We start from the raw sequence: 25,648 nt of genomic DNA on the forward strand, positions 1-25,648 counted from the left end.
GCAACACTTCTGCCTCCCAGGTTCAAGCAATTGTTGTGCCTCAGTCTCCAGAATAGCTGGAATTACAGGCATGTGCCACCACACACGTCTAATTTTTATATTTTTAGTAGAGATGGGGTTTCACTATGTTGGCCAGGCTGGTCTCAAACTCCTGACCTCAAGTGATCCGCTTGCCTTGGCCTCTCAAAGTGCTAGGTTTAGAGGTGTGAGCCACTGCGCCCAGCCTGATAAGTAACTTTTAATTAATGTTATTGTAGTTTACAAAATAGCCTTATAGATTACCCTGGACAGTTCTCATAGCATTCCTGCTGCATATACAGTCAATGGGATTCCCTGAGAGCTGCCTTGCATCGTGTGGTGAGCGCCTCGTCTTACACTGCTGTCTCATTTGTTGCTCACTCACGTTGCCATTACTCCCTTACCACCAAGTCACACTCGGAGAGATCCGTCTACTCCAGTTTTCAGAATGCAGCCTGCTGCTTTACATGTCCAAGTCTTTGCCCAGATGGTTCCCCAGATAGAATTCTTTTTGAGTCCTTCAATCTCTTCACCTCCAGAAGCCAGGTCTTCTGTGGAGAGAACCAGAGTAGCACTACCCAAGGGACTCTTTGGGGTCCTCCCCTGGGGGTTAGGGGTATCCATCACCAGACAGCCTAAGCCTGGCACGCTGGGGCTGCCTCAGCTTCTGTGGAAATGCTGGAAGTTGACACAGGACCAGGGAGATTACAAGGCCTGTGCTACTACTGCCTCTGGCTGGTGAAAAAACACAGATATGTCTGCCCTCAGCGCACCCCATCCCAGCAACACAGAGAAGGGAGAGCTTGCATGGTAAAACCCACTTCCCCCGTTAGTTTGCTCACTGGGAAGAGCAGAGGAGAGCTATTTATACTGACAACAAAGCGGGACAGCAGGAGGGTGGGAGCGAATCTTCAGACCTTGTATTGGCTGAGTTTTGCTAATTCCTGATTCACAGGGATGCTTCACACTCCCCCATTTACAGTTCTTTCTTCTGCAGAATTAATTCAAGACAACCTGTTCTGTTCACAGGCCACACAAAGGTATGGGCCGGAAGACTGCAGACAGCAGGTTAGAAAACCAGAGCATTCTAAGGTTGTCTCTGATTGAAGGTGGGGATAAAACAGAGATTTTTCAAGAAGAAAATGAAGCATACTGTTTGAAAAAATCTAGATCAAATAATGTACCTTTTAACCTTTGGAAAACAATGTTTTCACAACACAAACTACTGAAAGTAAGTAAAGTTCAACGAACATCTCTTGATTGTTGGAGAATGGTCAGAAGAAATATCTTCTGCATATTCATGCTTCCAAGAAAGAGGCTGACGAAGTCTCCTGGGACCTGCTAGAAAACCGGATCAATTAAATGTTTAGGTTTAGCATAAACAGGTACAAGAGGTCTTTGCCTTCTGGGACCAGGGAGACCCTCTCACTTTCTGGGCCAGTCTGGAGACCCACAGCATCTGAACTCCTAGGTAGCAGCCTGAAGAGAAATCACTGCAGTGCCTGAGTAGGATTTTGCCTCTCTAGAGTTGAATGGGGAATAGCAGCAGGCAAATGACAGAGAAGAGAGAAGGCAAAGCCAAAATTCAGCTGCACAAGAGATCTGGGCTTCCTGGAGTGACTGTTTGTGATCTCATGTGTGGGTGCTGTTGTGTGCACATGTGTGTGAGAAAAGTTTTCAGGGGAAGCTTTGGTTGAAGGAGGGAGGGTGGTTCTTTTTTTAGCCTGGAAAATTGCCACACTGCGACGAAAACCTTAGTACACCCCATATGAGTGAAAGGCAATAGGAAAAAAAAAAAAAATCCCTCTCAGAAAAAGTAACCAGCTGCCTGAACCCTAACCCTGAAGTGAAAATTTACCTGGCCAAGAACAAAAATCCTATTCAGTCTGGAGAAGCCTAATCTCAACCTGCGTGGGGGCGATGCTCGCCAATGGAGCTGGAATGCCCTGCCATTTCTCACCTAAGAAAAAGCTCTCAGCAATCCCCACGTGCAAATGGAAACCTGTTTGTAGAAAGGATTAATCTAAGTTGTTCAGCATTGTTCAAAGTGTGTCTGTGGAGGTTGTTCTGTGTCCCCTGCCCCCAAACAAGCAATAAATTATCCACCTGTGAGCCAATTTCCCAACCAGAAAGAGACAATGTGGGCAGAAGGGGACTTTTGATGCCCACTCTCTGGGAGGGGCTGCCCCACCTGGGCTCGAAATAGTAAGCAGGCCATGGAGGGCGGCCCTGGGCACACAGGCCAGGAGTAAACACAGCCAGGAGATTATGCTGCAGCTGGTTAACCGCAGGGGTAAATGAGTGGACACACTAGGAAGAAACACAAAGCACTCTACTTCAGTATTTTTAAATGACACTGAAAACAATTTGATGGCTTCCATTTAAAAAGAAGCTGCTCAGACACAGAGCATCCCCCATTTACCAAGATTCCAGGAAATAGCCTGAGCTTTTGATTGGAGGGGGTTGCAGGGGTGACCAGATGCTACAGAAATGCCTTCTCCAAGCAGCCACTGGCACCTGCTGAAAAGAAGCCCATTGAGGCACATATCTTCAGATACATTTTTAAGTATTCATTTTAACCTGCTTTTGCCTCACACAAAACCAAGCAAAGATGGGGTTAATCGCCTTCTTTATTAACCTGCTTCCAGAGCTGCTGCTTCCAAACATTTTCTTGCCAAGGTAAGTGTATCTGAAAGTCTAAGGAGGCCTTAAAAAGTCCAGCACTAAATCTTCTGAGTCACTAAATCCCCAGCTCTTCTATGTTTGGAGATGATTTCCTTTATGTAAAGAAACTCTAACCTGGACAGATTCTCCTCTCAGACTTGCTAATGGAACAAAGAAGCCTCTCATTAGACTTATCCCTGTGGCTGCAGAAATAAGTGTGTCGGAAAGCACAGCTTTTGCTTTAGCCTCAGGATGGTTTTGGCTGCCGCAGTCTCTGGCTTCCTCTCATGGCATCTCGTCCAGTCAAGCTCTAGCTAAGTTAGACTTACAGGCTACAAAACAGGAGAGACAGGTGCCTGACCCAAAAAAAAAAAAAAAACTGTCTAGTGATTAGAGATCAAGTTTGCCCAGCAGTGGCTCCTTTCCAAAGAGTGAGCTGCCCATCCCAGGAGTGTCCAGACACAGGACCACCTGCTGTAAAAGGAGCTCCTTCCAATGCGTGGAAGATAATGAGACCAAATGGCATCGAGGACCCCTTTCAGCCCTAAATCTGAGACTGCCAAGACAGGAGGGGCTTTCAAGGCACGTATGAGAAATTCTTCATGACTTCTCTTTCTTTCCCTCATCGCATAGATCTCTCTTCCGACAACAATTAGAAGTAAGAACACTTCACACTGTATTTAAGACTCCATTTCCCTTTACCTCATTTCAGTGGGTAATGGTGGAGAAAGCCATTTGTCTGGTTAAGCAAAGCCCTGTACCAAAAAGAAAGGCATTTCAGCAGCAGAGATAGGAACCTATATTAGTAATATTAAGCACTTACTATGTGCCCCACGCTACACTAAAGTCTTTGCATAAATATCATATTAATCTTCCCAATAATCCAAAAAGTAGAATGTTATTTTTATCCGGATAGTACAACAAAGGCCACTCAATCGCCTGTCTGAGCGGACTCCAGTGCTGTGCTCTGAACCACAAAGCTGCTCTGTCTGGCTTGCAATCCTCCCCTCTGCTGTTGTTGCCCCTGTTTAAAGAGAAAAAGGAAGAATGTTCTTCTCCCTGAAGGACCTTGTCCTACAATAACTGAAAGAAGAGATGGGCCCAGCGCTCATGCATCAAGATAGTAGAGAAGGCATAGGGCCTGGGGGTGGGAAAAGGGTTGAGGAACGTAAGAATCACACAAAGCTTGCCAATCCTCTTCGGGGTCCCCAACATTAACCTGCGTGCAGTTACGTGCCACAAGGGAGGACTGACGCGGAAATCCCAAGTGACTAATTTCAGTCTCAGAGAGACAAATTATAACAAAGAGAGCACCCCAAGAGGATTCTGCAGCCAGTTCTTGTCCATGTGTGTCTGTTCCATCCTTTCAAGTCTCCCAACTGCCTAACCTCATCCTTTCTTTTTTTTTTTTTCTTTTTTTGAAACAGAGTAACACTCTGGCATGCACGATGGAGTGCAGTGGTGCAATCTCGACTCACTTCAGCCTCTGCCTCCCAAGCTCAAGTGATCCTCCTACCTCAGCCTCCCTAGTAGCTGGGACTACAGGCGTGCACCACCACACCCGGCTAATTTTTCTGTTGTGGTTTTTTTTTTTTTTTTGGGTAGAGGTGGAGTTTCACCATGTTGCCCACACTGGTCTCAAACTCCTGAGCTCAAGTGATCGGATTAGCCTGCCTCAGCCTCCCAAAGTGCTGGGATTACAGGTGTGAGCCACCAAGCCTGGCCTCATACTTTCTTTTGATGGCCAGCATCAACACCTTAAGTCAGTGTAAACTGGAAGACTAGAAACTAGTGGAGTTTTTGTGTTGGTTTGTTTTGAGCCAACATTTTTATGTTTACAGATTTCATATTTAAAAATCAGGATTTTCAATTTCTCTTTTAAAAAAAATTGAATAGTATGGCCCAAATTCCCTCAAGGGCAATGGAGGATAGTGGTTGCTGCTTTAGGACAGGGCATGTACCCTTTGGTTCTCCACAGTCCCCACCACTCCCTATTGCCTCAGTCCTTTACTATATCTGCAGGTTTTTAGATGTCTTAGACCTACAAGTAGCTCTAAGATCATTCCCAAGTGACTTTTTATTTAAGGAGGCTGTTTGTCAAGCGGCATGTAATTCTAACAGGGGCTTACAAATCTGAAAGACACAGCTTGGTAGCTGACAGAGATAGCTTTAGACTTAAAAAACTGCTCAAGCAAAACGTTGGATCCCCCTACACACACACACACACACACACACACACACACACACACACAAATAATTCCCACCCTGTTCTTTCACTAATATAATGTTCTTGGGAGAATGACCTCAGAAAGATCTCAAAGCCCATCTGTAGGGGCAGTCAGATCACCACATTTCTGGGAGCAACAAGGCTCTACCATAGAATGCACCATTCTCTTTATAAAACTTGACAGTCCATGGGGTTCTAGGTGCTTCCTCTTTTTATGTAGCTGTCTGAGGTCACCACCAATAAATTACTGGTTTAAGGAAAACAATGACAAGCCTTTTCCATGGAGAACAGGGTTTGCTCACTCAATTATTTCCTGAAGTCGTGCCCTCTTCCCAGTTTGACACCATAATTTTTTAGGCAACAGCAATGAGTCTGCTTGTTGCTGTTTTTTGCTCCCACAGAGCCACACAGCACCTGCCACAGGAGCACAGCAAACTTTTCGGACAATCATCCTCCTGGCAGTGGAACTAGTGGAGTAATGATCATTGTACTGTTAATTAAGCGGCTGTTTTGTTTAAATGACTTACCAGGGTGGCTCTAAATGGACTATATTTGTTTTCCAGTCTAGTTTTTTCTTTTTGTGTAGGAAATTTGTTGACTAGTCTTGACTGCTGTAAAGCATTAATGGAAATCACTAATCATCTTGTTTTAGTGAAGGCAGACCTTTTAAACATTCAAGATATAACTTAAATCTAGGGTCTAAATGGCTCCAGCCCCCACCATAAAAAAAAACAGTAATAATTTCCTAAATTAGTATAGAGCTATAGGATGGAAGGTCTGGGTTTGTTTTCAAGCTCATTTTTCACCTGTAAGTGTTGGGGACAGAAGGATTTAGGGAAGGAGGAGAGGGCTGGGTGTGGTTAGGCAAGGAACAATTTCTTCCACTTAATGCCAGCTTGGAAATAGTTGACATTTGATACCATTGTCTCTTTGAGATTTGTAACCTTGTGTTAGAATTACATGCCCCTTGAGAAACAGTCTCTCTTTTCTTAATCACTTGGGAAAACATTAACTTTCTCTTTAAGTATCCCTAACTACTATCAAGAAAGTCTGTACTTTTTTCCGCTTTCAGAAACAAATCAATCCTTTTTTTTTTTTTTTTTTTTTTTTTTTGAGAGACAGGAGAGGGGCCAGTGAAGGGCTAGAAGACCCTGTTTAATCTGAAGGCCTTTAATGCCTCCTGCCATCCATCTCCTCCTGGCACCTCCTCCTTCCTGTAGCCTCCTGCCATCCACCACGGGGAAGAGGTCTGTTCCTAAGCTTTCTGCCTGCCTAACATGGAGCCAATTTAGAGACAGAGTACAGCTTTCCATCACACACTCACAGATACACACACACTCACACAAATCAACCAGCTGCAGAGCGAGCAACAGGAGGTGGCAGGATGCTTGCCACTGTGTCACTGTATTTGTAAGCATCCCCTCCAAACTGTGGCCAAGGCTAGTTATTCCCTGGGCTGAAGCCAACCTGAGAAGTTGGGGACCCTGCCAAGGCCCTGACAGCCCCTAAGCCTGACTCTGTTGCCAGAGCCACATAGGAAAGTCATTCATTCTTTAAAGAAAGATTCGGTAGATTAAGAAGCCCTGTATTTGTTCAACAGTGGGCTAGCTGGATAGAGGGTATCTGGGCATTCACTTTAAGGAACCTAAAATATTGGGGGAATCGAGTATGATATGTACCACTTAAAAGTTGAGTAACATCACAAAGGATGCCATTCAAAGCAGTATGTAACTAAACGCCAAATGACCCAAGCTTCATAGCCAAACAGACTGGGTGCGGATCTGCACTGTTAAGTCACAGGCCAGTTCCTCATCCTCTTCAGACCCAAATTTCTTTACCATGTAATAGAGGTAATGGCACCTGCCTTGTAAAGTTATTGAGGGGATTATATGAGGTCAGTTGCACATAACAGGAGCTCAATATATGTTTGAGTTTTGTTTGTTTGTTTGTTTTTGAGACACAGTCTCACTCTGTCGCCCAGGCTGGAGTGCAGTGGTGCGATCTCAGCTCACTGCAACCTCTGACTCCCTGGTTCAAGCTGTTCTCCTGCCTCAGCCTCCCAAGTAGCTGGGATTACAGGAGCTCACCACCGAACTCAGCTAATTTTTTTTTTTTTTTTTTTTTTTAGTAGAGACAGGGTTTCATCATGTTGGCCAAGATGGTCTCGATCTCCTGACTTCATGATCTGCCCACCTCGACCTCCCAAAGTGCTGGGATTACAGGCATGAGCCACCGTGCCCTGCCGTTTTGTTTTTTAAAGAACATAATAGAATAGTTGAGAATAAGGTTTAGGTAGCCCACTGGTAATAGAAGTTTAAGATTAGCCCAGTGGAAAACAAGCATTCCTTGAAAAGGGGAAAGGATTATTGTGGAAAAAGGTCTCACATCTAGTAGATACTTTAGAAGTGGAAACATATATGAAGGGACCCCTTCTGATTCCTTTTTTGTCATAAAATTTGTTGGCTTTTTTATTAACATGAAAATCTTTCATGTCTATTACAGAAAATCTGGAAAGCATAGAAAAACACCAGGAAGAAAGCAAAAATCAAATATAATTCTGCACCAATGAAAATCCCTATAAACATTTTGGTTTTCCTCCCAATATTTTCCAAATGTCTATTTTAACATAACTGAGATCACACTATATTCACAATTCTGAATTCTGCTTTTTGCAGTTATGTTTCATAAGTATTTTCCCATGTCACTAAAAATTCTTCACAAATAATATTTACAGTGTCCACATGGAATATCAGAAATGGATGAACCAAAATCTTGTCAACTATACCCCAACAGTGGTTATTTAGAGCTATTCAGACATTTTGCTATTTTAAAAAATGCTTCCACAAATACCTCTGTGGCATAAGTTCCTGTGAGTGGAATTACTGTTCTAAAGTTTCGCTGAATACAAAATGCTTTCCAGTGAGGCTGTCCCAAGCCACATTCTCACCAGTGACAAGCGAGAGACAGCTGGTCTTTTCAAATCGGGAGAGCAAATATTATCTTTGAAAAAAAAAATGGATTTTTGCCTAATTTGGTAGTCACCAAATAGCATCTCATTGTTCTTTTAATTATCTGCTTCCTTTTAATAGAGATCCCTAAAAAGATCTGAAAGGAGTCTTCAGATAAAGGAAGGAGCTTTCTTTTGTCTGCCAACAATCAACAAATATTTATTATGCAAACCATTTTGCTCCGAGTTTTATCCTCTTTCCCTTTTTGGACAGATTTGGGAGATTTCACCTTTCAGGTTTTTAGATATCCTGCAGAGAAGAGTTTTGAGGTACAATGCAGCTTACAGTCCAGGATAAAACAGACTGATTCTGTCACTACCAGGCTTTGTAAAAAGCAAGTCACGAAAACATTCTGAAATTCCAGACCTTCAATAGATAGGATGTACCATATCTATAAAAATATGAAGACCTTGAAGTTTTATTAAAGATTCAAAAAAAGTAAAAGTGTTTTTACGGTTTTGTTTTCATTTTTATTTCTTACTTTTATCGTTTATTATAAAGGATATTATAAAGGATACAGATGAAGAGATACGTAGTGCAAGGCATGTGAGAAGAGGCGTGGAGCTTCCGAAGCCTCTTTCAGCCACCACCCTCCAAGAATCTAGAGTTTCTTTTTTTTTTTTTTTAATACTATGTAATGTAATATTATCATCTACTTATCTCGTGATTAGTGTGTGTCCTAACTTGCTCTTTTCTGAGAGTCCCATCTCCTGACTTGGATATCATCTTTCCCGTATCGGTGAAAATGCAGAGTAGATGAGGACCTTCACCCAGAAATATTAGAGAGGGGTCCCAGACAAAGGGGGAAAGTCATGTTCTGTAGAGAAAAGGTTCTCAGCCTGCGGACTACCTCTGGAACACTCCAGACTGAAATGTTATATTTAGATACAGAAAACAGGAGTCGTGCATAGGGTGCGGTCTGGGCAATTCCTCTCCTCGGGACCGGGGCGGGGTGAGGACGCCTCGGGTCCTTGTCGCGGCGCAGGCACCTCGGCCCCAGCTATCCCCGCAGCGGCCACTGAGCCTGCGGGCGCAGTTTCTCGGCCCCGCCCCACACTCGATCCCCGGCCCCACCCAGACTCCGCGCCGGCGGGAAGTGGCGCGAGGTGGAAAGCACTGTCTGCGCGCCTACTGCAAACCTCAGCCTGTCTGGGATCTCTTTAAACGTCCGACCCCACCCCTACTCCGCCCCGCTCAGTTCTTCAACCTAATTTCTGATTCGTGCCAAAGCTCGTTCTCCGCTCAAAATCGTGGAAGACGCCGAGTGTGTGGACTGAAGACCTGGGTTCGAGCCCGGCTTGGAATGCCTGCCCATCCCTGGCATTTCATCTCTCCGGGATTATTTGCTAGTTCCTCCGCGTGCGGGACTTGTCGGGTTCACGCTGGATCCCCAGCGCCTAGAACAGTGCGTGGCACGCAGTTCGTCCTTCTATAAATATCTGACCGATGCATCCCTGTGATGGCAATACCCACACGGTGTTGTGAGAATGAATGAGTGATTCTGTGCAAGTTCCTTGTGATCTGTTACAAAAAGTACTGGTCGCTAAATTAGTCTTATAATAAAGCATATTTTTAGAATAACAAAGTACTATTCACGAATTGGTTACCACTATTATGAAATTACTGAGCAATACACATCTATGTCTGATCAGTCTTCAGAATTATGCCAAATCCTACCTTCTACTGAAAGTATCTTCACCTGACCCTGGTGATGTTGTGAATTTGCACATGTAGTTACATCCTCCGAAGGAAGGATCTTATTTTATCTTCTGAATGGGCTGCGAGTGCGGAAAGCGCGGGGAATGGCGTCGGAAACTCGGCCCTACTTCCAACATTGCCGCCTACTGGTTGGGTTACTCCCGCAAGTCACTTCCCCTTTCTGGGCCTCAGTGTCTCCACTGTAGCATTCCCAGGTCTTGAATTGCAAGGATGGACGCGCCACACGGAGACGCCCTTCCCACCTGTCTTCAGACGCATCCCGCTTTCCCCAAACAGGAAACACCTCTGGGAGGTCCGGTCCGGCTCTGTACTCGCTCCGCGACCACCCGTGAACAGCAGGGCCCCCGAGGCTTCCCTAGCAGCGCACCCCCTCCGCCCCGCCCCTGCGCCCTCCTCCCTCGCGCCTGCCCCTCTCCCCCACCCCGCCTTCTCCCTCCCCGCCCCTGCGGCGCATGCGCCGCGCTCAGATAAAAGTCCGGCTTCGGCCAGAAACTTCAGTTTGTTGGCTGCGGCAGCAGGTAGCAAAGTGTCCCCGAGGACTTGAGTGCTCCAGTGGCCACCGCGTCTGGAGAACGAGCGGTTACCATGGAGGGCATCAGTGTAAGTCCAGTTTCAACCTGCTTTGTCATAAATATACAAACGCTTGAACTTAGAGCGCAGCCCTTCTCCGAGCGGGCAGAAGGGGCCAGGACATTGGAGGTACCCGTGCTCCAAAAAAGGGTCACAGAAAGGAGTTTTCTTGACCATGGCTGTATGGGCGGGGTAACAGGATTGGAATCTTTTTCGCTGTAAGTACAGGAGAAACGACTGGAAAGAGCGTTCCAGTGGCTGCATGTGTCTCCCCCTTGAGTCCCGCCGCGCGAGGCGGCTTGCACGTTGTTTGCAAACACAAGAACATTCTGTGCACAAGCGCAGAGAAGGCGTGCGCTCTGCCCGGGGACTCAGACCACCGGGAAGCGGGGTCTCTCCTCCGGGAAGCGGGGATTTCTTGGAGCGAGTTACGTCCTCTGGATTTAGAGGCAGAGGGCGGCGCGCCTGGGCTAAGTTCCCAGAAGGAGATTGCGCCCCTTTTTAACTTAGGGGATAAGCGGCTGTTGCTGTTCTCAACGTTGGGTGTGTGGTTGTTAAACTCTGTGCGGCCGACAGAGCTGTGCCAGTCTCTGGGCACAGTAGGCAGAGGGCGGGAAAGGCGGGTGGATCCACCGCGCCGATCCTCTGAGGGGATCGAGTGGTGGCAGCAGCTAGGAGTTGATCGGCCCGCGCGCTTGGGGATTGAGGGGGAAACCTCTCAGGTGTCCGAAGCGCGGCGCTTCCCCACGACCGCGAGTGGGTCCTGCAGTTCGAGAGTTTGGGATCGTGCAGAGGTGGTGGGATCAGAGAGGTGGTTTGACCTCCTCTTTGACACCGCGCAGCTGCCAGCCCCGAGAAGTGGGCTCCGGGGACTGGGGGGACCGAGGCGGTTAGGACCGCACCTGGGCTACCCGGTCGCTGCGGCGAAGACGGGCAGGTGCAAGTGGGGAAACCGTTTGGCTCTCTCCGAGTCCAGTTGCGATGTTTAACCGTCGGTGGTTTCCAGAAACCTTTTGAAACCCTCTTGCTAGGGAGTTTTTGGTTTCCTGCAGCGGCGCGCAATTCAAAGGCGCTTTCGGCGGAGCCGCCCTGTCTCTCCCCAGCACCCTGTGGGACCGAGCCTGCTGGCGCGTCGCCCGGCTGAGCCTCTGCAACCCTGCTTGTGGGCGGTAGGCGTGGGCGTGGTGGGCAGCCATGGCGGTCCAGGGCTGGACGACCAGGCCCCCAGCGTGCCCACCGCCTGGAGGCTTCCAGCTGCCCATCTCCGGCCGGGTTAACTGGATCAGTGGCCGGGTAATGGGAAGCCACCCGGGAGAGTGAGGAAATGAAACTTGGGGCGAGGACCACGGGTGCAGACCCCGTGACCTTCTCCACCCAGGAAAATGCTGCGTTCCCTAACGTCCCAAAGGCGCCAAATGGTAAACACGAGGATGGCAAAAGAGACCCACGCCCGGGAGGAGCGCCCGCTTGAGGGGGGGAGGTGGCGTTTGTTCATTTTCTGACGCTCCCGCCCAATATACCCCAAGCACCAAAGGGCCTTCGTTTTAAGACTGTATTTTCTCTACACTCTACATGTTGCTTGAAGGGCAGAATGGTTTGTGTTTAGGCAGGCGTGGGAAAATAATGTTTTTGCGCCTTAGGAGAATGAGTCTTTGGGACGCCCCCTCCCTCCCCCAGTGCTCCTCCCTCCCCTCTTCCCTCCCTTGGGGAAAAACTTCTTACAAAAAGTTAATCTCGGCCCCTTCTCGCTGCAGCCACCCCACCCCCAACACCGCCTGGGAGTGGCCTCTTTGTGTGTATTTTTTTTTTCCTCCAAGGAAGGTTTTTTTCTTCCCTCTAGTGGGCGGGGCAGAAGAGTTAGCCAAGATGAGACTTTGAAACCCTCAGCGTCTCAGCGCCCTTTTGTTCTAAACAAAGAATTTAGTAATTGGTTCTACTAAAGAGGGATATAATGAAGTCACTATGGGAAAAGATGGGGAGGAGAGTTGTAGGATTCTACAGTAATTCTCTTGTGCCCTTAGCCCAGTACTTCAGAATTTCCTGAAGAAAGCAAGCCTGAATTGCTTTTTTTAATTGCCTTTTTAAAAAAAATTTTTTTAACTTGGATAATGCTTGCTGAGTCGAAAGTGAATGTCCATTCCTTTGCCTCTTTTGCAGATATACACTTCAGATAACTACACCGAGGAAATGGGTTCGGGGGACTATGACTCCATAAAGGAACCCTGCTTCAGAGAAGAAAATGCCCATTTCAACCGGATCTTCCTGCCCACCATCTATTCCATCATCTTCTTGACTGGCATAGTGGGCAATGGATTGGTCATCCTGGTCATGGGTTACCAGAAGAAACTGAGAAGCATGACGGACAAGTACAGGCTGCACCTGTCAGTGGCCGACCTCCTCTTTGTCATCACACTTCCCTTCTGGGCGGTCGACGCCGTGGCAAACTGGTACTTTGGGAAGTTCCTATGCAAGGCAGTCCATGTCATCTACACAGTCAACCTCTACAGCAGTGTCCTCATCCTGGCCTTCATCAGTCTGGACCGCTACCTGGCCATTGTCCACGCTACCAACAGTCAGAGGCCAAGGAAGCTGTTGGCTGAAAAGGTGGTCTATGTGGGCGTCTGGATCCCTGCCCTCCTGCTGACTATTCCCGACTTCATCTTTGCCAACGTCAGTGAGGCAGATGACAGATATATCTGTGACCGCTTCTACCCCAATGACCTGTGGGTGGTTGTGTTCCAGTTTCAGCACATCATGGTTGGCCTCATCCTGCCTGGTATCGTCATCCTGTCCTGCTATTGCATTATCATCTCCAAGCTGTCACACTCCAAGGGCCACCAGAAGCGCAAGGCCCTCAAGACCACAGTCATCCTCATCCTGGCTTTCTTCGCCTGTTGGCTGCCTTACTACATTGGGATCAGCATCGACTCCTTCATCCTCCTGGAAATCATCAGGCAAGGGTGTGAGTTTGAGAACACTGTGCACAAGTGGATTTCCATCACCGAGGCCCTAGCTTTTTTCCACTGTTGTCTGAACCCCATCCTCTATGCTTTCCTTGGAGCCAAATTTAAAACCTCTGCCCAGCATGCACTCACCTCTGTGAGCAGAGGGTCCAGCCTCAAGATCCTCTCCAAAGGAAAGCGAGGTGGACACTCGTCAGTTTCCACTGAGTCTGAGTCTTCAAGTTTTCACTCCAGCTAACAAAGATGTAAAAAGACTTTTTTTATACGATAAAGAACTTTTTTTTAAGTTACACATTTTTCAGATATAAAAGACTGACCGATACTGTACAGTTTTTATTGCTTGTTGGATTTTTGTCTTGTGTTTCTTTAGTTTTTGTGAGGTTTAATTGACTTATTTATATAAATATTTTTTGTTTCATATGGATGTGTGTCTAGGCAGGACCTGTGGCCAAGTTCTTAGTTGCTGTGTGTCTGGTGGTAGGACTGTAGAAAAGGGAACTGAACATTCCAGAGCGTGCAGTGAATCACGTAAAGCTAGAAATGATCCCCAGCTGTTTATTCATAAATAATCTCTCCATTCCCGTGGAACATCTCTTTCTTTCTGTTCTTAAGAGGTTGGGTTACACTATGTGATTTTGCTGTAGAAGATGGCACTTATTACCAAAGCTCAAAGTGGTATAGAAATGCTGGTTTTTTGGTTTTCAGGAGTGGGTTGATTTCAGCACCTACAGTGTACAGTCTTGTATTAAGTTGTTAATAAAAGTACATGTTAAACTTCCTTAGTGTTATGTTCTGATTTCTGTTGACATTTTTTTGGCTGGCAGAAGACAAAAATAATAATAGATAACATTTATATAATTTGCAAAGTACTATCCTAGGTATTTCATTGCAATATTTTACTCAACCCTTACCACAACTCTGATAGATTCTGTTACTAATTACATTTTATGGAAGAGGAAACAGAGGCACAGAGAGCCTAAGTAACTTGGTCAAAGGCATGTAGTGAATAGTAAAGCCTGTATTTCCAACCAGGTAACGTGACTTAGGAATTCGAAGCCTTAACCACTTTAAATTCAGATGGAAGTTTAGAAATGGCCAGCCAGCACCCATTGGTATGAAAGATCGTCTTTCAGAAGGATAAGCCTGTGTAGAGAGGAAAATGTATGCAATAGTGTTGGGATTTTACTCCACCATCCCCTTGTGAAACCCAGGTCTGTGCAATGCCAGGCCTTGTGTGCTTTCTCATACAGTCTCCGTGGAGTAGATCACCACCACTCCCTTTCCACAGACAAGTGAACTGAGATTCAGACACTTCCCATACATTGCACTTTCAAGGGGGCAGAGCCAACAACTAAATCTGTTTATTGTTCCAGCCCTTGCTCTTGACTATCACCTACTATTGTCCTTCAGAACACCTGGGCATAAGTCAACTGAACTGCTAATAAAGAAAGCCAAAAGTGAATGTTTTCTTCGTAAAATTAACCATGACCAAAATACCCCTTCTTGCAATATCTTCTATGCAAATCTCAACACTTTTATTCTTAAACTATTACAACACCTAGCACCTCCTCAAGGACTCAGCCAAGCAGCTACAAGCTAATATTGGTATTTATTAGAGTCAGACGGCAGGTCCACTGAAGCAAGCTCCCTGTTGCTCATATTTTGCACAAGATTTTGGAGTCTTATGTAACCACCCATAGCTATTTACACGACCATTGTGCAAGCCTCAGGCTCTTGAGCAAATTTCAGCTCCGGTTTCCATTTAAAGATAATTTCTAAACCAGCCATACCTACCTCACGTTGGAACACAGACAGGGTACTCCAGGCATGCACTCAGATAATAAGTAGGATATAATTACAGCAATATTTGGTCTACTTTTAGTAATTGTTTCTGGCACAGAAAATCCATTTTGGAGGAAAAATTGCAATGCCTTATCTTTCTGAGGCAAATCACATTTGTTCAAGGCAAATTATAGGTCCTGTGAAGGGAAATAACTTAATTACTTAAAATAGAATCCAATTTGGCTGTGCATTTTTGCTGCCGTCTATGGATCTGGGGTAATTCAGAGTGGTATTCCTATTCCACTTGAGGACACAATTAGATTTCAGATAGGAAATTATCTTGAGGTTTCTTGGTTTTCCCTGGGAAGCCTAATTGGATCACCCTTCATTTAAGCATAGTTTTACATGTACTCTCTCAAAGGCTTAGTCTTAAAGCCATGACCGTTGAGACAGACTTCACTTGAACCCTCTCTATAAATATTTATTCTCCGGGAGACAATAGAAGAAATCCTTGGAAGGCATGCTTTTTCTTTCTCATCTTGGCTTGAAACCTCCCTACCCCAGATTCCTCTCCTTTGCTGTGGAGTCACAACAAAAGGAACTGAGCCGAAACAAAATTCCCAGTGTCACCAGTCTTAATGGATACTTTATTCTCCCTTGGAACAAAGGTGGAATAGCTCTTTTTCGAAAAGAAAAACAAGCTTTGGCTCTCTCCCTGCCCCAAAAGTGTGTCCCTCACCCTCATCATTCTCTGTCCCACCCCTGCCATGTTAGAGCATCTCCAAAGCGTTCCCTGTGTGGTGGTTTGTCTGGCAATGCGGGGAAACCCGGTCTGCTAGCCAGCCCTTGCATGAAGTAGCTGATTGTTCCCTATCCTCATCCCTTATGAATGGGGCCCTTGAAGGTCGGTCATGTAGATCCAGTTGTATAATGGAAGCTAAAATATTTAAATTGTATGCATGCTGCCAACAACAGCATTAATATGACATCTAACTTATTAATAACATTAAGCCTGTAACTAGGGGGGAAAGTGGATTTTTTTTTCTTGCAAAGCCTTTGTTTTCCTAAAATGACACTTGACAATTTATCCCCCACTACTGTGGGCTTCCCAGCCCCCTTTTACAATTATGCTGACGTTAAAATAATGATTCTGGGATAGTCCTTTGGGGAGATACCCTACAGGCTTTACCATAATAACTGAACTGTTTGTGACGTTCTCCTAGCTATTGTCACATATTAAATAAAGGCTCCAGAACAATTGAGCTGTCATTATTCCCTGATAATACTCATTTAGAAAGGGCAAGGATCCCTGGAGACAAACTTGAGATTACTTTGGAAAATAATCCAGGCATCCCCCAACATGTAGAAATGTAAAATTGCAACCTTGCAGCCTGGCATCGTAGGAAATTGTTCCAGCCACGTTGAGGAAGTCACCCCTGGCTGCCAGTGTGACTTGGCCAGTCAGTGCTGGAAAGACTCGTAGGCAGCCAGATAGATAGCATTCCCATGGGCACAGGCTCAGAGGGAGGCTGGTGCCTTAGGACCAATAAAATAGTTGAAATGAATTCTTTAAACGCAATGGTCATCAACTAGGGAGCAATTCGCCCACCAGGGAACATTTGGTAAGGTCTGGAAACATTTGGGGTCATCATATTGAGGAAGTAGGGGGGCACAGAGAGAGGCAGTAGATGAGGTGCTAGTGGCATCTAGTGGGTAGGGGCCAGGGATGCCGCTCCTGTTACTAATTCTGCTTCTGTTACTAATTACATTTTATAGAAGAGGAAAGAGAGACACAGAAAGCCTAAGACATCCTACAACACACAGGACAGCTGCCACAACGAAATCATCTAGCCCAAAAGGTCACTAATGCTCAAAATTGAGAACCCTTCTTTTAAGGTAATAATAATTATCAAAATAAGGTTATAGCCAACCAGTATAATTCTCTGAAATAGCATGAATCCATAAAATGCTTGGTGTTTGCTATGGTCTGAATGTTAGTATCCTCTCAAAATTCTCATGTTGAAATCCTAACCCTCAGGATGATGGTATTAAGAGACAGGGTCTTTGGGAGGTGATTAAGTCATAAGGGTGCAGCCCTCACAATTTGTAGTGCCTTTATAAAAGAGATCCCAGAAATCTAGCTAGCCCCTTCTGCTGTATGAGGAAACAGCCAGGAGGTGCCATCTATGAACCAGAAAGTGGGCCTTCACCAGACACAAAATTTGCTGGTGTCTTGAACTTGGGCTTCCAAGCCTTCAGAACTGTGAGAAATAAGTTTCTGTTGTTTACATGCCAGCCAGTCTGTGGTATTTCATTATGGTAGCCAGAACCGACTAAGACATTATCACTGGACAGGGTTCTAGGGTGTCACTTCAATGCATTCTACTCGTTCCCACCTTACCTAATTCCCACAATTCTCTTCCACACTTATTTCAGTGTTACTTTGTCATCATGACATCTTTCTCTTTGCTTATTTTCTTCTCTCACAGGAATATCAGCTTCTCAAGGGCAGGGATGCTGTCATTTCTTCTCTGTTCTCTGATGGACTGCCACATGCTGTGCTAGGAAGCCATCCTACAAAGGAAAATAAATGGTAAAATGCTGGGGATCCTCATTCTCATCAAATACCTGTCTCTCTAAAGCCCACGATGTTTACTCATTTAATCCTCACCACTGCCTGTGACTCAGTTTTAAACACTTCCCATTTTTCTCCTTTTATTTAAAAAAATGAGTGATGAGGTACCAGCCTATTGTTCCATTGCCTGCAACTGTCTTGTATTAATTTAAATCAATTTTATCAAGTCCAACAATGAAAATATTCTAAAACCTTCTGAAAATCCTTCTTTCAACTGAAAATGCAAGGTGGCTACAGGCTGACTTGAGGGATCCATAATGTGAAGAAGTCACAGAAGGGACAGAGTTTTTCAAAATCAAACAAAAGGTGCGCAACCAAGCTACACCAGGTGCTGTGTGTTTATCTGGCAGAGTCAGTCCACTATTAAGTTGATTTACATATTACAGTTCAATTAACCAGAACCCAACTCATCAACACTCTTAATTAAAGGGAATTACTTCCTCGTATTTGACTCTGTCTGAAGAAAAGTAATGTATATTGAAATTCCAGGCACTCTCATATATAAGATGTAAGACTCCCAGTGATATTGCCAGCTCCATTTTCAGGCGAGGGCACAGGCGAAGTTTAACTACAAATAAAGGGGTTAATATTCTTTCCACTACACACACCGTAAACGTGAAACAAAAACAGGACAACCAAGTTCTAGGGCACGTCTTCACATCCTCAATATACTCGATGTAAACTCCCTATCTTTTCTATTTCTAGGTCGGGTCCTATGTGATAGCAACAACAGCTAACATTGACCTTGAGGGCTTACTACACTCCAAGGGACTTTGATTATTTAATCTTCATAACAGCCCTACACAGCAATTATTATTACTTGCCTATTTTACAGATGGGCAAACTGAAGCATAGAACAAAGCTTAAAATTGACCCAATGTCACATTTTATAAGTGGTAAAGCCTGCATTTGAACCAGGCAGTCTGATACCAGAGTGTACCTTCCTAAGCACAACAGGAACTTTATTATTTACCATGATGTTAGTCAATGTTCAGGAAAATAAATAAGGTCAAAAACAACCTTCGTGTTCTTCAGTACTTTTCAGGGTTGAAGACTAGACACTCACCTATTGTCCTTTTGTGTGACAAAGCAGACACTGTCATTTTAGAAAGATTTTCACTATTCGTGGTTGAAATAAAATGGATTTCAAGTTAACCTGATACACTATGCCTGGCATATAGCAGGAGCTTCATAATATTTTGTGGAATAGGCAAATGAATCAACACCCATGAATTTCTATTCTTGGGAGCACATAAAATTCTCTAAGTTTTGTTTTGTTTTGTTTTTGAGACAGGGTCTCAGTCTGACACCCAGGCTGGAGTGCAGTGGTGCAAACATGGCTCACTGCAGCCTCGAACCTCCTGGGCTCAAGCAAGTCTCCCACCTCAGCCTCCTGCACAACCATGCCCAGTTAATTTGTATGTTTGTTTTGTTTTGTTTTGTCCTGTAGAGACGGGAGTCTCACCATCTTACCTAGACTGGTCTCAAACTCCTGTACTCAAGCGATCCTCCCACCTCAGCCTCCCAAAATGCTGGAAGTAAAGGCATGAGCCACCACACCTAGCCCCAAGTATTCTGATTAATGTTTCTATGTGTGACTTGACTTCCTTCCTTCGCTCCTTCATTCTTTCACGATCATTCACTTACTGAACCATTTACCGAACAACACTCTGAACCAGGCAAGTATGAAAGCTGCTCATGATAGAGTGGCAGATGTAGTCCTTTGATGTTCTAGACATGCTGGAAAATGAGCTAAAGACCTCTCAGACTTTCCAGTTTCCAACATCTTAAGAACTCCAAGATACCACCCACCCACCCAATTTTCCCATTATTTCATACCCCTTCAGTCTTGTTCCCACTCAATCCCCATTTAAGAGGTATCACATCTCAGCCCACCTCACAAGCTGGGTGAGAGGCCCCCAATCCTTGTCTTCCTTCCTGCTTTACCAGCCCAGAGGAAGCTGTTCACGTCATGAAGATAAGAGCAGAAGTCCTGCCAAGCCATAGGATATGGGAACAAGTGCTGGTGGTAGTTCTTCCGGCTTCCATACACAGAAGACAACTTGTTTGGCTCCTGGGATTAAAGAAGGAAATCAAGACCATCATTTTGGACCACATCCCACTTCCTTTGGCAAGCCTACTCTGTCTCTATCAGTCCAAGTGAGCTTTTCCATCCTAAATTCTTAGCTCATGAAGTTTGAGACATGGGAAGATCCCACAAATAAAAGGCTTTTGAAAAGTTAAAAGAAGCTTTTGTTAATGCCATTAGCTTCTTTTTTAATTTGTAGACATTGTTTCCTCAACTGAAGTTTAATGCCTTCAGTGCCAAGACCTTTGCAGTCTAACATAGTTAATTAATAGATACTTGATTTGATTTGATGAAAAAACAATCAGATTCCATATGGCTGTCCCAATGTTGGCTAAAATTATATAAGGTTAGCTCAGTTGTTGAGAACTTGAGGTTTCCAAAGCCAAAATCAAGGATGCCAGTCCCCCTGGGGCCATTTTCAAAATAAGGCTACACCTGAATGTAAGCTCTGCAAATGTAAAGACTAGCTCTGTTTTGTTCATAGCTATATTTTCAGTGTCTAAAACATTGGTCCCAAGCTTTTTCTGCAAAGGGCCATAGAGCAAATACTTTAGGCTCAGAGGGTTATGTAGTTTCAAGCACACTACTCAACTCTGCCGTGGTAACAAGAAAATGCATAAAAAGTGACTCTGGCTGCTGTGTCCCAATAAAATTTTATTTATGGACACTGAAATTTGAATTTCATGAAATTTTTACGTGTCATGAGGTTATTATTCTGTTTTTTTTTTCCAGTCATTAAAACATGTAAAAACCATTCTTTGCTTCTGAGCTATTAAAAACAAAAACAGGTGGCAGGCCAGATCTGACCTGCAGGCTGTGGTTTACCGACCCCTAGTCTAGAATAGGCTTGAGTGATAGTAGAAATCTGATAAAAATGAACAAGTGAAACTTGAAATATAGGAAAGTTTACTCTTTAAACTTCAGGCACTGAAAGCCCCAGAGAACTAGTGACTTTATCACATAAATATGATACCTACCATTTATAAGACACCTTTTCTATGGGCAAAATGCTTTCACAGGTAACACTCAAAGTGGGTCTGGGTACTGGTTGGTCATATTGCTTGGCAAAATCTTTCTTCTTTACTGGATCTTTTATTTAAGAATGAATGGTCTGGGCAAGACAGTCACTTTTTTTAATCCACCTTTGTGCAGCTCTGTCACTTTCATCTCCCAGAGTGCCAATAAAGGTGGCATCTCTTTCTCTTATAACTCCCTGAAGCAAGAGCAGTGACATCTCCCTAATGAAAGTTGTTGAGATGCGCTGACTAACCTTCATCTGCTGTGAGCAACACCAGCTTTGCTCCTGCAAAGTGATAATCACCAATCACAACTTTTGGCAGTGACTCCCCACACAGTCTGTAAACGGGACAAAAGAAAAAGCCATAAACCATGGCAATGAATAGTGTTTCACGGCCACAAGCTGAGGCACAAAAGCCCAAGAAAAATCAATGGTGCAGAAAGCGTTTTTGGACCTGACCCCAGCTTTTGGGGGAAGGAGGATAATTCTGCCATTTCCTTTCAGCCTTCAGGTGCCTCGTGGGAATATCAAAATTAATCTCCAAAGGGCTGCTCTGTTCTGCCTCTTACTAAAAAATCTCCCAACAAATTTATGACTTTATAGAACATTCTTCCCAAGATGAGAGGCCCAACTTCTGTGTTGGATGAGAAGACTCTGAGGAAACTGCCAGGTGCTTTCTATTTGAACATGGGTTTTCTGCTACATGTGGCTGACGGCACAAAAGCAGCTGCTCAGTCCCCGTGGTCCAGAGGAAAGAAGGACACGCTGTCTGGGCTAAGGTGGCCCTGGAAAATCATCCCTGGCCAGATGGAAACCCCATCCACATGGAGTGGAAAAGAAGAGAGATGTGTGGAAATAATAACTAAAATAAGAAAGGACTCAAAGTATCCTTTCATAAAAGGGGAAATAAAACTGATAAACAAAAATATGAGGAAATGTTCAACCTCACTGGCAACCAAATAAATGAAAATCAAAACAACAACACACTGTTTCTTGCTTATCAAACTAGCACATATTTTCAAAATAATAATGTCTCAAAGGCTGAAGTACAGTGAACCAAGCACCACTGAGCCCTGCTGGTCAGACATAGGCTGGCCAGACCTTGCCAAAGCCAAGGGCAAATGTCTCCGGATCCTCTATGCTCATCCCCTTTGATACAAAGAGACCATTTCTAGACATCTGATTTCAGGAAACATATCCTAAATCTTAAAAATGTTCTGTGTACAAAGTTGAGTTATTACATTTGTAATAACAAAAAAGTGGCATTTGCTTAAATATCTGACAGCAAAATGAGAATGAAAGGAACTATCATAAATCTACAGAATAAAATATTATCCAGCTTCTTAATCAATGTTTACAAAGAAAATGTTTTTAAATATTCCTCCCTTCTCCACACCTTTTAAAACAAGCCACCATGCACAACTGATTGGCAATTGGCTTGTTTTAAAAGGTATACAGAAGGAAAGAAAGTTTATTAGAAATGTTCATGATGTGTGAAATGAAAGAAGCAGGTTTAAAAGTCTTTATATATATATGTTTGATTGCATTTTAGGTTCTGGGGTACATGTGCAGAACATGCAGTACTGTTGCATAGGTACATACATGGCAATGAGGTTTGCCGCCTCCATCCCCATCACCTATATCTGGCATTTCTCCCCATGTTATCCCTCCCCAACTCCCTATCCACTGCTGTCCCTCTCCTAGCCCCTCTCAATACACCCCAACATGTGATGCTCGCCTCCCTGTGTCCATGTGTTCTCATTGTTCAACACCCACCTATGAGTGAGAACATGAGGTGTTTGATTTTCTGTTCTTGTGTCAGTTTGTTGAGAATCATGGTTTCCAGATTCATCCATGTCCCTACAAAGGACACAAACTCATCATTTTTTATGGCTGCATAGTATTCCATGGTGTATATGTGCCATATTTTCCCTGTTCAGTCTATCACTGATGGGCATATGGGTTGGTTCCAGGTCTTTGCTATTGTAAACAGTGCCACAGTGAACACACATGTGCATGTGTCTTTATAATAGAATGATTTATAATCCTTTGGATATACACCCAGTAATGGGATTACTGGGTCAAATCGAAGTTCTATTTCTAGATTCTTGAGGAATCACCACACTGTCTTCCACAATGGTTGAACTAATTTACACTCCCACCAACAGTGTAAAAGTGTTCCTATTTCTCCACATCCTCCCAGCATCTGTTGTCTCAGATGTTTTAATGATCGTCATTCTACCTGGCGTGAGATGGTATCTCAATGTGGTTTTGATTTGCATTTTTCTAATGACCAGTGATGATGAGCATTTTTTTATATGTTTGTTGGCCTCATGTATGTCTTCTTTTGAAAAGTGTCTGTTCATATCCTTCACCCACTTTTGAATGGGTTTGTTTGGGTTTTTCTTGTAAATTAGTTTTCGTTCTTTGTAGATTCTCAATATTAGCCCTTTGTCAGATGGGTAGATTGCAAAAATTTTTTCCCGTTCTGTTGGTTGCTGGTTCACTCTAATGATTGTTTCTTTGCTGTGCAGAACCTCTGGTGTTTAATTAGGTCCCATTTGTCTATTTTGGCTTTTGTTGCCAATGCTTTTGGTGTTTTAGCCATGAAGTCCTTACCTATGCCTATGTGCTGAATGGTTTTGCCTAGATTTTCTTCTAGGGTTTTTATGGTATTAGGTCTTATGTTTAAGTCTTCAATCCATCTGGAGTAAATTTTAGTGTAAGGTGTCAGGAAGGGGTCCAGTTTCTGCTTTCTGCACATGGCTAGCCAGTTTTTCCCAACACCATTTATTAAACAGAGAATCCTTTCCCCATTGCTTGTTTTTGTCATGTTTGTCAAAGATCAGATGGTTGTAGATGTGTGGCATTGCCTCCGAGGCCTCTGTTCTGTTCCACTGGTCTATATCTCTGTTTTGGTACCAGTACCATGCTGTTTTTATTACTGTAGCCTTGTAGTATAGTTTGAATATCATACAGAATGGGCAAAAACTGGAAGCATTTGTTTGGGATCACACTCACCATATAGTGAGACTCACGCCTTTTGGGGGTCTCACATGGGAATGACGGGAATGTTCCCCACAAGAATTCCCTTTGAAATCTGGCACTAGACAAGGATGCCCTCTCTCACTGCTCCTATTCAACATAGTATTGGAAGTTCTATCCAGAACAATCAGTTAAGAAAAAGAAATAAAGGGTATTCAATTAGGAAAGGAAGAAGTCAAATTGTCTCTATTTGCAGATGACATGATTGTATATTTAGAAGACCCCATCGTCTCAGCCCAAAATCTCCTGAAACTGATAAGCAACTTCAGCAAAGTCTCAGGATACAAAATCAATGTGCAGAAATCACAAGCATTCCTATACACCAATAACAGACTTAAAGAGAGCCAAATCAAGAATGAACTGCCATTCACAATTGCTACAAAGATAATAAAATGCCTAGGAATACAACTAATAAGGAACGTAAAGGACCTCTTCAAGGAGAACTACAAACCACTGCTCAACGAAATAAGAGAGAACACAAATGGAGAAACATTCCATGCTCATGGTTATTTTTTTAAGAAGATAAAATGTTGTCAGCAGTAGTTAAGTAATAAGCTTTGGGACAATTGTAGAATATTTTTTTCCTTTGATTTCTCCATATTTTCCAAACTTGCTATGATGAATAATGAAAAGATAATTGGCTTGATTTTTGTCGTTGCTGTTGTTTGTTTGTTTTTTGAGACAGTCTCACTCTGTTACCCAGGCTGAAGTGTGGTGGCATTATCTCAGTTCACTGCAACCTCTGCCTCCCTAGTTCAAGTGATTATTGTACCTCAGCCTCCCAAGTAGTTGGGATTACACACATGCAGCACCACACTTGGCTAAATTTTTTTTGTATTTTTAGTAGAGATGGGGTTTCACCATGTTGGTCAGGCTAGTCTCGAACTTCTAACTGAAGTGATCCACCCACCTTGGCCTCCCAAAGTTCTGGGATTACAGGCATGAGCTGACTAGATTGTTTTTAAAGGTGTAGGAAAGGGAGGAAAGAAGTGTACAACCCCCAAGCCCCTTCCCAGGCTATAAATACTACAAGAAGCCTTATCTCTTTCTTTTCTTTGTTCAATCAACTCAGGACCCAAGTAGGTATTAGATAAATGATTGCCGAGCTTAACTGAAATAGGCATTTATAGGATATTTAAAGAAAAAAAATTAGACATATATATTATCCTCAAGGTACTTAGAATATAGTAGAGTCATGTACTGCATAACAGTGTTTTAATCAAGGACAGACTGCATATATGATAGTGGTCCCATAAAATTATAACATCATACTTCCACTGTACCTTTTCTGTGTTTAGATGGGTGAAGATACAAAAACACCCTTGTGCTACAGTTGCTTATGGTATGCAGTACAGTACGACACTGTAAGGTTTATAGCTCAGGAGCAACAGGCTGTACAGTCTAGGTATGTGGTAGGCTGTATCATCTAGCTTTGTGTAAGTATGCTCTGTGATGTTTGCACAATGATGAAATCACCTCACCACACATTTTCCAGAACACATCCAGGTCATTGAACAAGACATGACTATACTAGTAGCAGAAATCTTAACATTATATTCCCAGCAGTGCCTTTGATGCAGTCTAGTATTTCTGAACGGAAGGGCATGATCACAAGGAAGCATTCTAGAGAATTTCCAAAGTACAGGAGAATGAATTTCAGGGCTGTGTGGGAGCAGCCACAGGCCAAACTGAACTTAGGGCAACTGAGCCCATTTCAAATCAATACATACTCATGGCAGCATCTTCACAAGACCAGCCTGTTAAGACTTTAGTAGGAGCAATACAGATCCAGGGTTTTGCAAAGCACTTCTCCCAGAGAGGTCAAGTCTTTCAAAATCCACAGGAAAGTAAATATACTAGAAAGCCCTAACGGAAATCTCTGAAAGGGTTAGGCATTCACACATGACGGC

At 43.9% G+C, this 25,648-nt stretch overlaps 1 protein-coding gene across 3 annotated transcripts; it reads left to right on the forward strand.

Moving 5' to 3' along the window:
- Nucleotides 1–10,123: 10,123 nt before the first annotated feature.
- On the forward strand, nucleotides 10,124–13,947 carry CXCR4 (C-X-C motif chemokine receptor 4). 3 transcript variants are annotated; one of them, XM_003922001.3, is made up of 2 exons: nucleotides 10,124–10,236; nucleotides 12,364–13,947. In XM_003922001.3, the coding sequence occupies exons 1-2, from the start codon at nucleotides 10,222–10,224 to the stop codon at nucleotides 13,405–13,407; spliced, it is 1,059 nt and encodes a 352-aa protein (XP_003922050.1). In that variant the 5' UTR covers nucleotides 10,124–10,221; the 3' UTR covers nucleotides 13,408–13,947. The 3 variants fall into 3 exon arrangements, with proteins under 3 accessions (XP_003922050.1, XP_074255842.1, XP_074255841.1); XM_074399741.1 differs by lacking the exon at nucleotides 10,124–10,236 and adding an exon at nucleotides 11,527–11,686; XM_074399740.1 differs by lacking the exon at nucleotides 10,124–10,236 and adding an exon at nucleotides 11,785–11,800.
- The last annotated feature ends 11,701 nt before the right edge of the window (nucleotides 13,948–25,648 follow it).

The sequence above is a fragment of the Saimiri boliviensis genome, chromosome 5, assembly GCF_048565385.1.
Source record: "Saimiri boliviensis isolate mSaiBol1 chromosome 5, mSaiBol1.pri, whole genome shotgun sequence".
Lineage (NCBI taxonomy): Eukaryota > Metazoa > Chordata > Mammalia > Primates > Cebidae > Saimiri > Saimiri boliviensis.